The sequence below is a fragment of the Babesia bovis genome, assembly GCF_000165395.2.
Source record: "Babesia bovis T2Bo chromosome 4 map unlocalized Chr4_2, whole genome shotgun sequence".
Lineage (NCBI taxonomy): Eukaryota > Apicomplexa > Aconoidasida > Piroplasmida > Babesiidae > Babesia > Babesia bovis.
The window spans coordinates 755,918-771,978 of NW_026261572.1; the positions used below are offsets into that span (position 1 = coordinate 755,918).

At 41.1% G+C, this 16,061-nt stretch overlaps 6 protein-coding genes across 6 annotated transcripts; 3 read left to right on the plus strand and 3 right to left on the minus strand.

Annotated features, from left to right (window-relative positions):
- Positions 1–112: 112 nt before the first annotated feature.
- Positions 113–1,379, plus strand: BBOV_IV003410 (Mitochondrial carrier family protein). The gene is made up of 4 exons (XM_001609455.2): positions 113–689; positions 783–942; positions 978–1,189; positions 1,228–1,379. Exons 1-4 carry the CDS (start codon positions 165–167, stop codon positions 1,345–1,347), a joined length of 1,017 nt encoding a protein of 338 aa, XP_001609505.1. The 5' UTR covers positions 113–164; the 3' UTR covers positions 1,348–1,379.
- A 29-nt stretch (positions 1,380–1,408) lies between these two features.
- Positions 1,409–2,631, plus strand: BBOV_IV003420 (GPN-loop GTPase 1 family protein). Its single transcript, XM_051767602.1, has 10 exons — positions 1,409–1,497; positions 1,542–1,638; positions 1,675–1,705; positions 1,741–1,837; positions 1,873–1,991; positions 2,026–2,128; positions 2,163–2,212; positions 2,248–2,338; positions 2,375–2,426; positions 2,462–2,631. Exons 1-10 carry the CDS (start codon positions 1,412–1,414, stop codon positions 2,627–2,629), a joined length of 894 nt encoding a protein of 297 aa, XP_051623078.1. The 5' UTR covers positions 1,409–1,411; the 3' UTR covers positions 2,630–2,631.
- A 183-nt stretch (positions 2,632–2,814) lies between these two features.
- On the minus strand, positions 2,815–5,092 carry BBOV_IV003430 (GAF domain family protein). Its single transcript, XM_001609457.2, has one exon. It carries the CDS (start codon positions 4,415–4,417, stop codon positions 2,840–2,842), a length of 1,578 nt encoding a protein of 525 aa, XP_001609507.1. The 5' UTR covers positions 4,418–5,092; the 3' UTR covers positions 2,815–2,839.
- Positions 5,093–5,593: 501 nt separating this feature from the next.
- BBOV_IV003440 (uncharacterized protein) lies at positions 5,594–8,277 on the minus strand. Its single transcript, XM_001609458.2, has one exon. It carries the CDS (start codon positions 8,200–8,202, stop codon positions 5,614–5,616), a length of 2,589 nt encoding a protein of 862 aa, XP_001609508.1. The 5' UTR covers positions 8,203–8,277; the 3' UTR covers positions 5,594–5,613.
- A 338-nt stretch (positions 8,278–8,615) lies between these two features.
- BBOV_IV003450 (CPSF A subunit region family protein) lies at positions 8,616–14,469 on the plus strand. The gene is made up of 3 exons (XM_001609459.2): positions 8,616–14,009; positions 14,048–14,262; positions 14,299–14,469. Exons 1-3 carry the CDS (start codon positions 8,676–8,678, stop codon positions 14,417–14,419), a joined length of 5,670 nt encoding a protein of 1,889 aa, XP_001609509.2. The 5' UTR covers positions 8,616–8,675; the 3' UTR covers positions 14,420–14,469.
- BBOV_IV003460 (putative peptide chain release factor 1) lies at positions 14,177–16,028 on the minus strand. Its single transcript, XM_001609460.2, has 3 exons — positions 15,865–16,028; positions 15,616–15,770; positions 14,177–15,580 (listed from the first exon to the last, which is right to left on the minus strand). Exons 1-3 carry the CDS (start codon positions 15,936–15,938, stop codon positions 14,517–14,519), a joined length of 1,293 nt encoding a protein of 430 aa, XP_001609510.1. The 5' UTR covers positions 15,939–16,028; the 3' UTR covers positions 14,177–14,516.
- Positions 16,029–16,061: the final 33 nt, after the last annotated feature.

Here is a 16,061-nt window from a genome sequence, read left to right on the forward strand (position 1 = left end):
ACGGACCATATAGCATAGTTAGAATTTTTACAATAACCTAGTAGAGTAAACAAATAACATATATGCATGGAAGGTCATCTGCAAAACTTGTAACTTGGGGTCTGCAAGTCTTATCTCATGTAGTGATAAATGAACGGAAGTTGTATTATATATAATACAACAAGATGGGTGGCACCGAAAAAAATCAAAATGCCTCATCTGATGAGCATGACGCAAAATATTATGCCAAATGTATGATCGGAGGTATCCTATCCTGTGGTCTGACTCATACCTTAGTTACACCCCTAGATGTCACAAAATGCCGTATGCAAACTGATCCTAAGCTATACACCGGTCTAATCTCAGGTGTGAAAACTATATACGCCAATGAAGGTGTATTTGGACTCTTCAGAGGGTGGCAACCAACCCTTCTGGGATACTCCCTGCAAGGTCTAGGTAAATTCGGACTGTATGAAGGATTTAAGGATCTTTATGCAATGCCACTTAAGAATAAAGAAGATAAAAATGTAAAGAAGGCTATCTGGCTTGCTGCCAGTGCATCTGCTGAAGTTTTCGCCGACGTTTTGCTATGCCCATGGGAAATGGTCAAGGTGAAAGTACAAACGGCACCGCGTTCAGAAAATTGGTCTAACAACCTCTTCACTTCAACCAGGCGTATGTATTTAAACAGAGAACAGACTAAATTCCCGGTAAGTATGATGCTCGTTGATTGTGATATACTACATGAGTCTGTGTTCATACCTCTTTGTACACTAGCCAATCCGTTATTCATATACTATTAGTTCGGAAGTCTTACTGCCCTATGGAGTCGACAAGTGCCATATACCATGGCAAAGTTCTTCTTCTTCGAATATATTCAGGATATCTTCTATGAACATATATTAAAAGGTTGTAAAGATACATTCAGCAACCCTACTCAGCTCAGTGTAACCTTCGCTTCTGGTATGTTTACTGTTTTGTTACAACATAATTAACAGGATATCTGGCTGGTATTATCTGTGCTATAGTCTCACACCCAGCTGATAACCTTATCTCACAAAAAGGAAAGGAAGCTAACAAGGGTAAAGCCGTTGGTCAAATTGTTAAAGAAATGGGCTACCTCAACCTATTCACACGTGGTCTTGGTACTAGGATCATTATGATCGGTACCCTTACCGGTCTTCAATGGTGGATATACGATTCATTCAAGGTAGGTTGAGATTGGCTGCTATGTATATTGTGATACAGACGGCCGTTGGTATTAATAAGACTAAAGATGCGAAGCCAGCAGAGTCACAAGGGCAAAGCACACAGTCAGGAGGGACAGGGGGACAAAGTTCAGGAACTAGTTGTTCCCAAACGAAATAAACATACTCGCAAATTGGGCGATAAATTCCACACATATAATTTATAGTATTTCAATATATATGCAATGTGTGACGTTGAAAACGATCTAAACGTGCTGCAACGGCCAGTTGCCGCCAAGGGGCGTAACACCCTGGCCATCATCGTCATAGGGTAGGATAAAATCGTAATCAACAAGCCTTCCACTACCGTTATAGGATGGCAGGAAGTGGAAAGACATGTTACGTCAAAGCACTCATAGATAAGCTCAAAGAAGCTGGCAAAAAAGTATATTCCATCAACCTCGATCCCGCGGTATGTATATCTTGTGTCCAAAAATACTAAACACAGGTCACGAAAATACCATATTCACCTAATATAGGTATGAGCATCGATTGTGATCAAAGATGACCATAGATATTCGAGAATCTATCAAGTACCGCAGTGTTATGAAGAAGTATAAACTAGGGCCTAACGGAGCTATTATCACATGCCTTAATCTATTTGTGACAAGGTGGATATAGTGTATAGTCTTTGTATGACCTACAGATTTGATAAAGTACTGGAAATCCTAGATAGAAGATGTGCCAAATTGGACTATATCGTTATAGATACCCCGGGGCAAATTGAAGTATTTAACTGGTCAGCAAGTGGAACTGTTATATTAGGTATTTTGTGGACTGTTGTCTCATAGAATTACAGAATCACTGGCGTCCTCATTCCCTACAACTGTGAATTACGTGATCGATACCTGTAGATCACAGCTACCAGTCACCTTTATGGCAAACATGGTCTACGCTTGCAGGTAGGGATACCGTCACTGTCGCCATATTACACAGCGTTATGTACAAGTCACGCCTGCCGTTTATCGCATGCTTCAACAAAATAGGTAAAGCCATGTCCACATGTAAACACGATGACCAGATGTCGACCGACATGAAATATGCCTTGAATGGATGGATGATTACCATGCATTCTACGAAGCAGTTATGCAGGATGATACCTATATGGCAAGGTAAATTGAATAGAAGTAATTCACAAGCCCGTTTAGCTTCAGCCGTTCATGCGCATTGATGCTTAATGAATTCTACCAGGGAATCAAGGTGAGATTTGCACACCGGATTCATTACAAATTCAGTGCAACGGCATATCAGCCATAACTGGAGAAGGCTTTGAAGAGCATATAAAAAGCTTAGATGAGTGCCGTGAAGAATACAAGACGTCATACCTCCCTTGGCTAGAGGAAGCTAGACTACGCCACTTCACTGAACAAATGAACAAGCTCAAAATACAAAGCAACACTTGATCTAATTTTGCAATAGTCTATCCAATGTAGTGTAGTATCGACGGTGCACAGGAACAGAGAACTACTGGTGTGGCAACAAGCTATGGCAGAGCCACCTATACAGAATGCATGCCTAAGTAACTATAAATACTAAGCATACATATGCTAGCCTAAAGAAACAATAATATGCACCAGCAGTAATATTAGAGCTGTGTCCAAAAAATATATATATTACTCCTCTTCAGTTTCAGGAATGCATGGCTCGGGAATGTGCTGACGTATAGTCGAAGCCATAGCCTGAGGAGTTGTCTTAAAAGCTAAACCAGCCTCGGTTTCGGCAGGTGGAGAAACGTATACCGCAAAATCGGACTTCTCAAGCTGAGGGCCCACAATGGAAGAGAAAATCTCCAATAAACGAAGATCATCCTCACCAAAATGCAACAGCTCGTCAGCCTGCTTGTTGATGACCTCAATAACAGCAAGAACACGGTTACAGTCACCACTCTTTATAGGGACCCAAGCGACATTGCGAATCTCAACACCAGCACGAGAATCAAACTCGGGGTTAAATCGCTCGTCCTCAAATGCATTCTCAATCACAATGACGTCACCATTCTGAACGCAAGAACTAGCACAACCCTGACTTAGCGGCACTATAACCTGGGAACCATCGTCAGAAGAAATGGACCACAGCTGATCATGAGAACGATCAACAATGTACACAGTGCAACGCTCAGCCTGAATCAACTTGCGAGCATGAGTAGTAAGCGCAACAACACAAGATTGGATACCCAACCTATCAGCAAACAAAGAATGCATAAGAGTCAAAAGACCATCAGCCTTGTCACGAGTAGCATCAAGCTGCCTCCAACCAATGGCATTAGATATGCACTGACCCCCAATGTCACAAATCTGTAAAGCAAACGTTACCATGCTCTCATCCCACACATTAGGGACCTCCTCCACAAGAGGGATATCATTGTGATCGACACCAGAATGGTCAGCAGAAGCCTCAGAAAAACTACCTGAAACACCAGTACACAGAGGGTTGTCATCAGTAGATATACTGTTAGCAACAGAAAATGAATGAGGAACACTGACAGATTTTATACATGAGTCACCAGATATTGTACCAACAGCGTCAGAGTGCATCTTTGCGTCATGAACAACATCGGACACTGGAGTTGATACACTGTAGTTCATAGGGTAGCCTAGGTTACTTGTCCCAGATACAGGACAGTTTGCGATTCCGGCAACACCCCAAACCATCTTGCGAGAGTCAACCAATGGACAGACAAGCATATTACGAGGCTCCACGTCAGTGTGCTTATCATACAAACGATCATAAACCGGACTAAAGTCACAATGGTCTATACGAACAAATGTACCAAAAGTAAAAGCATGGTAATAAGCACCACCAAGAGGACTGGGCATGTTCTTCTTGTGTAACACGCCATCACGACCGACGTTGTGCTGAACCCAGTCACCAGTCTCCTTGTCAGGGTAACAAATCTCAACCAACTCAGCATGAAGGTTCGCCTTTAAAGCCTTAAGAGTCATCAAGATACATTTCACAGGTAAACTCTGAGACATTATAGCATTGGAAAAACACATCAAAACCAATAGTTGCTCCTTAGTCAACGAATTCAAATCGTAACGCTGCACAACTGTACTCTCAGTTAACAACTGACGCTCAGAACCAGGAACATCAGGAGACATTGTACCACGATCCGAATGTAACATCGACATCGTGGAAGGAGTACGATGCTCTAATTCACGACCTAAATGCAAACCCTTGAGGTCTTCCATCGTAAACACTGCAAGTAGGCTAAAGATATTAACCAGATATTATAAGTCAGCCGTACTTAACACAAACACAGCGGATATATATAATACCCACTACAAAGCCAATACAGAAATCGTAATTGTGTAACGTTAATATAACGACGGCCTAAAATCCACAACCAGCCAAATGACTTTAAGAAAATCAATTACTATTACCTAATAATGATTCATCCATCTTCTTCTATAGAAAAACCTGCAAACTTGCAAAATCCAAGGCACAAGTAATCACACAGCCTCTATACAACAAAGGCTGGTTAACTGGATGATTCAGAAACTAATGTCATATACATATGACGCACAACATATATATCGCAATTAGTAGTGGAGTCCCCGAAGCCAATTATAAGTATCACCGCCCCCAAATAGACCCCTAGGAACAACCGCAGGTCGATATAACGCCAAAACAAGAACGTAGTCCAACGAATATACCTTATATAGAATTGTAAATCCCAATATGATAATGGTTGCTACAACTAAAACGCCAAGTAACCGAACGGATGCTTGTAACAACACAAAGTTAAAGTCTATATGTCGAAATAACGACGAATTACACACGAATCTAACGTCTAGAATAATAGTAAATCCTGAAATTCAGAAACAAAACGACCGGTGTTGTGCTGAAAGTTATTTGGTAGTAGCAATTCGCGCGACAATCGTAGGGGCCAACGTAGTGAGGCATCTCCCACACCCTCACTCAACAAAATGTAAACAAACGAATCCAAGATGCAATGATCACAAATTCGTTTCTGACAATTTCAAATATTAACAATGTGTGTCACGTCTCAGTAAAGTGCCCGATGACGACAAAACCGCCATTGGGTCTAACCCTTAAGCACAGCAATCTAGCTCACAAGACATGGCCCGAACATATATGAAAATACAACCAAAGGCATTGTAAATGGTTTATTACGGGTATCATAGCACAAACTAGGTTACATTTAACTTGGTTAGTCATAAATAGGTTGGATACACAGATCACATGTGCCGTCTAAACACATAACGAGCACTAGCTATCGGCGGCCGATGTGTTATAACCAACATATCTACTGATTCGCTAGATCGCTCTCTATATTACACATAACAAGCTCGCAGAGATTCGTACCCATATCAGTGACCATATAGAAGTGCATGTAAGCAAATGATATATTAATATTAGCAAATCACTGAATCCAAAAATGAGTGTGCCCTAAGATGTGAGTGAAATGAGAATCAACCACATCAAATAATATAGCACGCCTGACAAGGTGATTCTGACGTTGGAATAGCATCTTTGCAGTACCCTTTGATTTACTGCGCTGCTTAAACGAAGTCTTAAGCTCATCAATCTTGCCTTGATCCATAAGTTTCATGGTTTCATCCAATCTTTCAAACTGCATTTTATGAATTGGGTTAATGTAATCATCAGATGATGGGCAACATTTGCCCTTGCAATCCTCAGTAATAACACCTGAAACTGGAGTCTCTATTAACTGACGAACACGTAAATGGATCCAGTTTTCAAATGCAATGTAGTCCCCAAGCAACCAACGGAAAGCTATGGTCCTACCCACATCAAAAAAATGACGAATGTCATGAAGCGTGGCAGGATAGAACGCAGGGACAGTGTTCTTCACTTTAACTAAAGAAGATAGCAACAAAGATGGGAATTCTGTGTAATAATAGGTTAAGGACGGTGGCGGGCCCAAGTGATGACTTAAATCCAATAGCAACTCAATTTCCTCATCAACACAGGAATTAGTACCTTCAGTCAACGAACGAGTTAACAAAGATTTCTCGTAAAAAAGCCAATCAATTAGTGACCGTGGTGTAGCCAAAAAATCGATTTTCCCACAACCCCAATTGTAGGTAGGGGCACCAAAGACTTTCATAATGGGAACACCATCCAAGCTACCCTTGAAAGCACCAGCATGGTATTTCGATTCCTGACCCACGCCCAACTCTGATTCGGATGCTAACACTAATTTAAACAAACGAGCCAACTTGCAAGTCTTATGAGACTTGAACATAGAATCCTCATCCTGTTTAGTGTTCGAAGGGTGCTTACGAGGTTTGCGAGATATAAGACGGGTCCACTCATCAATGATATTACCTGCCTCCTTAGTAGTGCTAGCACCTTTGGATACGGCGTGGCATACCTTAATACTCAAGTCGAGCTCCTTCTCCCACTCAGCTAGGTTGTCTACACGAGCGTACTTATACCTCCGGAGCATTAGCATACGCTGCAAACTCTTCAAACGAAGGTAATGAATGAAGTACTTATCTTTGGTCTGAAGAAACGGATTGGCAACATCATTCTGTAAGTTTTTCTTCACCGCCCTACCATATCCAATAGACATCGACATAAAACGCACTGTACGATGAGCACCAATAACTTTAGTAGCACCGGCGAAGTATCCGTCAGTAGCAAAAATACCATCATAATTGCGGTCACCCTTGAATTTAATGGGACCCACAGTATAGTAGTTGGGAACATTACAACTAGACCTAATAGCATCAACAAGATCATCATCACTGTCGACCTCAACCACATAACGCGGCTTAAATTTACCGTTAACACGAGCAGCATAGTTTATCCGAACCTTACCGATACGTTCGTTGAAACCCTTGTACGAATCGGGAGCCATCACATACTTCATGTAGTGCAGAACATTCAAATCCAAATTGCAAAACACTTTTGTGTTACGCATGTTATGACATAGAGATTCAATAACATGCATCATGTAAGCACGGTCAGTACCGTGCATCGAGGCGTAAGAAACGGTCATAGAACCAGCAGAACCACCAGCCAATGGAGTAGTCATGTTAATCACATTCAAATCCACCATGTAGTCAACAAAACCAACATACGTGCTCAAAAGGAAACCACCCGGAGAAAACGATACACCGAGATCAGATTTAACCTTACCACGCAACTTGAAATCACGATTAACAGCGCCCACAGTATCCAATACTGACTTCAGGTCGTTAGCCTTAGAACCGGATTCTGTTAGGTGTATCATGTTTAATAAAGAATAGTCACGTAATATGTCACGTACAACGTCTAAACCCTTTACCGATCCACCAGTAAATAATTCAATCTGATTGCAAGCTTGCTGCAAGTACTCAAAATCCTCTTCATTGTAATCAACGTTAGTTGATAATACACGCTCAACTCCATCAGCAACAGCAGTGAACAAATGATAAAAACTCGGAGCTGCTGCTGTAGGAGTGCTCTTCACCAAATTGGGTGATATGTACTTGATCTCAAAATCACTATCGTAGGCTTTGTAAGTGGCAGTTTTATCCTTAGCCAACTCGATGTCAGCCTGATTCTTCCCAGGCTTCTTCAACACAAAGGCAGATGGATCAGGATCTTCATAAGCAACAGTTAAAGAAACCAAATGCCTCATGTGCTCCATCATCTCACGAAACTTGTGGTTCCTAAACATCACATCGCAGTCAAAATCACCAATGTCAACGCCTTGGGACTCAAAAAATTCACGCAACAACTTGGGATCTAAATATTTAGCATCACGACATAGCGGACGCTTAACATCTACATCATCCAAGTATATTCGAGGAGCGGTGAAGACTTCTGAAGCACAAGCAGAAGAAGCGGAGGCTGAAGAAGGGGAGTCACAAAGAGCTTCATTGAAAAATCCAAGTTGAGTAAAGGTTTGCAATTTCTTATCTATACCCTTGAAATATTTAGCATTTATTCCGAAATAATTGTCGCTAAAAGCGAAAGTCTGGGAAGAGTGGAGCGCCATCTTTCGGCAGTCTCCGCAATCTACATTACCTGCTCCAATGCTTTGGCAATGGATCTAAGAATATATTGGAATTTTATAAAAACAACAAAAAATTAATCATATTGCAAAATATAATAATATTTATTAATCTACAGAGACCGTATTTCAAAACGCACCTCAGGAAGATTATCAAGTCGGGATGAAGCAAACAACGCGGAGTCGAGTAAAAAGTGAATTGATCACATAGTACACATCAACGCGATATTAGATTTACAGGTTTGATACATGTTTTTAAGACATAAAAAACAATTAGGAAGGTTACTACACGGTCACGTGCGATACACCAAGAGACTTCTATTGACTACAGTGAGATTGAGTTATAGAAGCACGATTCACATGATGCTTTGAAGATTCCTGTCATCATATAGAGCCACCTAAAGGGGCTCGTCACTTAAAGGGTTGTTTAAGTGAACCAGCCGCAGGATTGTTTCAATATGGGAGTTGATTCGCGTATGGCATATGCCACCCTGGCACATGCATCAGCATCGGATAACTTACTTTGTGCCAATTTCAGATATCCGGACTCACACGATGTGGTAATCGTCAGAGGTAGACAATTGGTATTATATACCATGTTGTCAACGTCACATAACGAGGCAGTGCCATGCGAACCAAGTCTCTACCAGAAGCATAGCAATATCACCAATCAAGATGCACAACGTGATTTTGGGCGTCATGTATCAAAAGAATCGTTGCGTTTCGTTGCGGAAACAACGCTCATGGACGCACCAATCTCAGCCCACGTTATACCAGACATTGTATTCCATAGCTATCACAAAGACGAAGATAGCACAGAAGCTGTGCGATCCTGCCAAGATGTTGATGTAAATCTGAATGCTCATGATCATGGTAGTATCGATGTCGACAGCGCAGATACGAATGAATCACAAACGAACTCAGAACACATACACGCAACTAGTGCCTTGTTGTTGGTATTCAATAACGGGCGTATGGTAATATCTGGATTCAATACACTGCAAAACACTTTTGTCACGCTGTCATTACACATTTTTGATCGAAAGCTTGACCTCAAAGATAATGAACAATATGCATCACTGCCACTCATGGAGAAGCAGCGTATTACAACAATCAAAGAAACACACGTCGCAGTTGCACAAGTACATAAATGGAAGATAATATCGCAACGATCCATAGATCAAAAACGATCGCTCAACTTTGGACATAGTGTTTTAATCGCACTGTGCCATAACGAACGTCTAATTTACCTGGTACAAATTGGTTCTATATTTACCCTGCCACCCTTAGTTACCGATTATACACATAATCCATACTCGGAGCATCAGGAATCTGGAACGAGACAAACGGAATCAGATCAACATAGCATTACCATGGTACCTTGGCTACGAGTAGACAGTGTGATAGAACTAGATATCGACGTAAAATTAGGATTCTGTGATGATAGATACTTTCTAAGAGGTTTAGATTTCGTAAAAAGCTGTAATAACTGCATCTTGGGGATACTTATGGCAACAAAACCTGAAACTATAGGAACACACGCAATGGACGGACCAGATTACGTAATAGGAGGAATGAGCTTTGTGGCAGTCGTCGTAGATACTAGGACACGATCATGTAACGTGATACACCGAGTTGATAAACTACCAATGGATACTATAGCAGTAGTGGGAGTGCCAACGTCGGTACACGGAGCACCCAGCTTTATATTACGCACATTGGACTTTTTGTTATGGACTACTTTAATGTCACCCACGCTTTGTTGGCAGTTTATGTCGCCACTTGGATTGGTAAATACGCGTTTTGATGACACATATTACAGAGGATACCAATATAAGTTCCTGGATGCCATGCACCTTAGCGTTGACTTGCGAGATTATGTAATAAGCACGCTAAACAACATGTTTATACTGATGCCTAGAAAAAGAGGAACCATGTACATTGGAAAACCTGTTACCGATGCTGAAGGAGTCCTACAAAATATATACTGGACTACGTTAGGGGTACTAGACTTTGAAGTAACGTCGTCCCAGTTTGTAACCATAGATGAAGCTTTGCATTTTGTAGCTACAGGAAACGGAGTGGCAATAGGACGGTTCTTAGCAACCGTGCCACCAGGGTTTAACAAAGGTGTCATACAAGATGATGGACCTGTTGAACTGCGAGAGGTAAACATACCTGAAATACCAACAAAAATTAAATTCAACATTACAGCTTCATACAAAGACTTTATGGAATCGACTGAATGTGGAGTACTAGAACCAATATACATCATAGGCAACCAAGGAGCTATTCGCGATCCAAAAAATGTTACATTACCCGAATTGTGGCAAATAGGTTGCATCAAGCCAAGTAGAAGCGGTATTGATAATGACAAAATACCGCCCAAAGATCGAATAACACAGAAATTTAAACCACAAAGACGACCCTGGGCCGTTAATGATAGACAGATGATAGATGTTGCCACTGTTGACTACCAGTGGCCTAAACAACAGTCCATAGTAGGGCTATGCGACGATAGCAAGCTGACAGTGCTCATGGAGAAGTACCCACTACATACAGTTATTTCCGTGCCACTGCAAAGCGGAACGACAATTTTACCGCTGGAATATAACAGCAATAAAAGAACACATTTGAAAAGATACAGTAACAATGATACATATATGTTGCTAACCTGCAATGGGTCAACAGCCTATGTTAAGCTAAATGAAGAACTATTAGATATAAAGGCTAAATGCAGATCCGATCGCAAGACACAAGTGCATCCAGAAGGATTGGACAGTACTGTGGACACAACCATCGAAACTGCAGAACATACATTGGCATACGCCACTGTACTAGATAACACGTATATAGTACAGGTAACGCCAACAAAAGCGGTTTTTATGGATATTCTAAACTGTGACCAGGTATGCACTATAGACATGTTGAAGTACATGTCGGGACACATACGCTCAGCTGAAATACTGGATGATACCATATTGTGCCTCTCAACCAATGGTAATGCATACATGCTTACAATTACAAACGATGCAAATGGGCCCGCTGTCGACGCTACAATAAAAATAGGAAACGACGATATAAGCCATATAGGGATATACAAACCAAATAGGTTGAACAATGTATTCGGAAATGTATGCATATTACTTTTGACAAACAATAGCACTCTGCTGTGCTATCGAAAGGATACTCTGGAACGTATATTTGCACTCAAAGATCTGAATCAAGTTTATCCCCAACTGTTCAATGATGAAACTGTACAGATGAATATACAAACGCTGAGACCAAGGAATGATACTAATGTATCCTCAACAAAAGGTAGGCCACTGCAAGACCAAACGCCTGATCCCACCGATGTACACAAAGTAAGTACAAAACAAACGCGGAAGAAGGCTAAAAAGATGACAGCTGTAAAATCTGATGAAACTGACACAAAGTTGAATGCAGATTCCAATGAGAAATCACAAAATGTTAAGAAAAGTTGTCAATATCTACCATCGCAGGAAACTATAGCTGCTACCGTTAGTCGCTGGAATAAGTTACGCGCACACGAATCTACAATGGAGTATATTATAGCCGTACAAATGCTGGATATTGCAGCCACGGATGTAGGACCAACACTGGTCATCATGATGACAGGGAGGCCTTTGTTGATATATAGGGCATATTTGCTGAATTGTAACGAATATGCGTTTCAAATCATATATCATAAGTTCGTAAACCCAGTGCCAAGTGCAATTGTAAATGTAACGATACACAACTCACAACAGCACCTATTTATGCAATTGAATAAAAACCATTGGATAAATAAATGCATAAGTAAACCGATATTCAATGGAACTAGTGCCCAGGATCTTGAAGAATGTGACTTGAACCATGCAACAGTAGTATATCCACACGTTTCAACTAACGATGCAATGTATTACCTCGTCAACGCTGAAAGCACGGAACTGAGTATGGGAGCCAAGCCACTGACACGATCAAGTATTGCCAACAATACAGAGATTAAAGCGGCCGTTGATGTTATACATAAAAGGTGGAAAGATTTCACCCCGCCATGCCTGAGACTCACATCAGTAGCGAATAAACTCGCAATCCATGAATATGAAATGGAAAACGTATTGGATATGGACACTGTACTAGGAGAAGCAGAAGCAAGAATAGTATCACTATTCAGCATAGTAAACCACGAGAGAGCCTATTCACGATATGTTGTATTCATGACACTGCCAGGAACCATGGTACTCTGTGTCCCAGGAGCGTTGCAACAAAATACTAATATCAATCGTGATATAAGCCTGCAGCAAATAGTAGCAGGCTCTGATGACCCAGAATACCTACCTGCAAAACGACAACTGGAAACTACATACAACCCCTTATTCTGTGCATTGCAATCAGAAGATGAACTCACGTTAAATGCCAAACTTAGTTGTGAGAGACTTAGTGAACATGCTGGAGGACTGGAATTTAATGATGAATTTATATCACAAAAAGTAAAATTGGGTGATATGAGAGGTAAACTAGTCGCAGTGTCACATAAAAACTACTATCTCACTAACGGAGTAATACGAGCGAATCGAAATGCCACCATTGCTACCCTACCTGTTGGAAAAGATATGCAACACGTAATGTGCGGGAGACTAGTGGCATTAGTAATACAAAGACCAGTTCCAGTAAAAGAAGAGTTGGTTACAGTACTTAATGAACGTATCAACCTGCAACTAAGACAACTTGAAACAGAACAATTACCAACAGGAACGAAACCTACGGATATAGTTGAACCCAATAAACAGATATGCAACTTAATACAAACTTTAGGACTAATGCCAGAGCAACCAGATAAAACGCAACCCTTGTGGAGAGATACAGTTCTGGTACTGCATATGGGAAACCTGCAGTACTGGGTTGGAGAGTATGAAGTAGAACCCATGGAATCCGTACTATCAATGACTTTCGGAATTATAGGAAATAGAGAGTATCTACTCATTGGAACATGCACAAATTTAGGAGAAAACGTAGAATCTAAAGGTGATGTTGTGGTTATCGACCTGCAATCAATGTTCCAGAAACAACCAGAGAACGGAAATGTAACAGGTGACCACAATGATGCCGTAATGAGACGATCAGTAAATTGTGCTGTACTCAACCAATATTGTAAAAGAATTTTCCCAGGACCGGTAACATACCTCACGTCACTTAATACAGACTTCGATCTTATATTCCGACCAAATTTCAAATTCCAAGAAGATGTGGCAAACATTGGCAAATCTGACAGTGTAATGATATACGGAAATGAAGAAAGTGGGAGATGGACTGTGACACACTTTGCACCTAATTTCAGCTTGTTTGTACATGCAGTAGGTCCAAGGCTTTTCGTACACGAAGTAGCCGGAAAACAGTTTGTGAGAGGAGCTTTTGCCGAAATACCGCTATGCGTCTCATCGGCATGTGTATTTGACAAGTACGTCCTGGCATGTGACATTAATCAAGGATTGCACTTCTTTATGTACAGATACGATGCACTAAATGACTCTAGAACGTTGTGTAAAATAGGAGCCACCGTCAAGAAAGTTGACCTATCAGTAGTCTCATGCGCACCAGTGGTTAATACCAATGCTCTTGGACTACTAGCTAGTGATTACTTCGCTAATGTGATACTATTCAAAAATGAAAGCGAGGCTGGAGGGCGAGATACACTCGTAGTCACAGCAGCAGTGCGCCTGCCTACAAGGGTAACACATTTCATACGCAGAGAACAGGATTTCCGATATATTTCACCATTATCAGGAAGCGTAAGTTACATGCATATCATCATAAAAAACTTATACAGATGGGTTTCTGCGCCGATGGAAGTGTGATACTAGTAGTGATTCCTGAGTCACAACCGTTCCAATTCTTCAAAACGGTGCAAACAACGATGGAGGCATCTATACCACCCCCTTTGGGAGTGCCGCGTAATGAAATACCATTCTTTACCTCACAAATGGCTCAAACACAGCATATGTGGCCAGGAGATGAAGCCATACTACACTTGGACCTCTTAAAGTAAGTCCCATAGTGCTGCGATTCATAGTCAAACAGACAACTTCCCTTCCAAACAACTAAAATAGTGACGAACATCACGTCACGGCTTTCAGAAGAAGGAACACTACTCCCATACCAACTGCTGAACGCACTTTACACTAGCTTGCTATCATTATAAAATCAAAAGAACACCCAATAATGATAGATCTGACTTCAGAACAATGTGCCGAGTGTAAAGCAAATGACATTTTTCTATAATGATTGACAGCAACCGTTTACATAAAGTTGTCATCGTCTTCCAGCTGGTCGTCGTAGTACTCAGTCATGTCCAGACGGTAACGAAGGAAACCGCCTATACCACCAAAACCCATCTGAAATTGTGCACCTTCTTGCGATTTGTTACTGACAAAGTGTAACGCTGCACCGTAGTTCGAATAATTCTCAACAATCCACTCCGTAAGCAGCTTGCGCTCAACAGTCTCAAGGTCAACATTGTTCTTAGTGTCCTTGAACTCCTCATCCCGACGCTCATTCGCATCATTCAGGAATATTACCGAATCTTCACCAGTAACAGGGTTGTGGAGAACAACACGAACTACCTCAAGAGCCTCATAAACTAACAAGGTCTCAACGGTACCGTTCTCCAATGCTTCAATAGTTTCCTTAGCCCCAAAGATGTATTTACCGGTGTCAGTAGAAATCTCCTCAAAGAAGCGGGTAATCAACTTCTTCTCCTGAATAAACTTTACATTACTCAAACACTCAGCGGATAACTCAATGGCCTGTTGGAATCCATTCTCACCACCATACGAAACGTCAACAATCTTTAGTACCTTAGCAGCAAGACGTTGATCAAACATGTCAGAACCCATCAAGTCATTCTTAAAATCAGCACTTCCAGCCAATATAAGACCACTTACATTCACCTTGTCATTAGTGATGAACATGAGCACAGCGTTCTCAGCCACCTTTCGCACATAGTTATGACGGCGCTCCATACGCAAACGTGCAAAACGTAACGCAGATTGACCACCCCTACCATGCTTTTTAGGTAAATCGACACTAAAGGTGTGGAGAATCTCCTTGGATGAACCCTGAATGGTACCATACAGCGCTCCATTACCATCCATAACAATAAAACCAAACTTGTCATCACATTCAAGCAACTCCTTCAAAGCTTCAACGTGGAATTTGTTGTCACATAAATATAATGAAGTGTTAATAGGCTTAAATGGCTCAAAGTCAAGTGATACTCTCTTCTCCTTACCGTCGTCAGTTATAACAGTACCACAGTAAAGAACTAGACCATTTGGAGGAGTACGATTGTATAACTTCAGCTCTGTACAACATGATTACAAAGAGATGTAAACCTACTTTGCTGCGTAGACGTAATAGCACCAAGCACAGATAAACGGTTCACGCGAGACTTAATGTTCGAAGCAGTACCGTACTCATCAGCAAGCATCTTGTTAATACGAGGAATTTCATCTTTAGGACGAATAATTAGACTAATCATACTCGTTCCATTCCTATAGAAAGATTATTTACAGCCAAAACGATAAATATAAGCGATAAAAACAGTGGTAAGTAGTTCATTTACTTTAGAAAATTGCACAAACATACCCCTTAGCAGCCTCAAGTGAACGAATAAGCTGCTTGATCTTCCATTGTTCAATATTCTGGTTGTTGTCTGCCATTATAACAAACGAGTCCCATCAGCAAGGATGAAATCTTAGTAACTGATTCTCCAGTTGGATTACAAGTATTTCTGATTTTTAAAATGGCAGGTGTAGTCACTGATAAACGTTTAGGAAACTCGT

Coding starts and splice junctions, on each gene's coding strand:
- BBOV_IV003410 (XM_001609455.2), top strand. CDS start 165: ATGGGTGGCACCGAAAAAAATCAAAATGCCTCATCTGATGAGCATGAC. Junction 690..782: donor GAGAACAGACTAAATTCCCG/GTAAGTATGATG, acceptor ATATACTATTAG/TTCGGAAGTCTTACTGCCCT. Junction 943..977: donor CAGTGTAACCTTCGCTTCTG/GTATGTTTACTG, acceptor CATAATTAACAG/GATATCTGGCTGGTATTATC.
- BBOV_IV003420 (XM_051767602.1), top strand. CDS start 1,412: ATGTGTGACGTTGAAAACGATCTAAACGTGCTGCAACGGCCAGTTGCC. Junction 1,838..1,872: donor CTTAATCTATTTGTGACAAG/GTGGATATAGTG, acceptor TATGACCTACAG/ATTTGATAAAGTACTGGAAA. Junction 2,339..2,374: donor GATGATACCTATATGGCAAG/GTAAATTGAATA, acceptor AAGCCCGTTTAG/CTTCAGCCGTTCATGCGCAT.
- BBOV_IV003430 (XM_001609457.2), bottom strand. CDS start 4,417: ATGGAAGACCTCAAGGGTTTGCATTTAGGTCGTGAATTAGAGCATCGT.
- BBOV_IV003440 (XM_001609458.2), bottom strand. CDS start 8,202: ATGGCGCTCCACTCTTCCCAGACTTTCGCTTTTAGCGACAATTATTTC.
- BBOV_IV003450 (XM_001609459.2), top strand. CDS start 8,676: ATGGGAGTTGATTCGCGTATGGCATATGCCACCCTGGCACATGCATCA. Junction 14,010..14,047: donor TTTCACCATTATCAGGAAGC/GTAAGTTACATG, acceptor AAACTTATACAG/ATGGGTTTCTGCGCCGATGG. Junction 14,263..14,298: donor CTACACTTGGACCTCTTAAA/GTAAGTCCCATA, acceptor ATAGTCAAACAG/ACAACTTCCCTTCCAAACAA.
- BBOV_IV003460 (XM_001609460.2), bottom strand. CDS start 15,938: ATGGCAGACAACAACCAGAATATTGAACAATGGAAGATCAAGCAGCTT. Junction 15,771..15,864: donor TCACTTGAGGCTGCTAAGGG/GTATGTTTGTGC, acceptor ATCTTTCTATAG/GAATGGAACGAGTATGATTA. Junction 15,581..15,615: donor TATTACGTCTACGCAGCAAA/GTAGGTTTACAT, acceptor CATGTTGTACAG/AGCTGAAGTTATACAATCGT.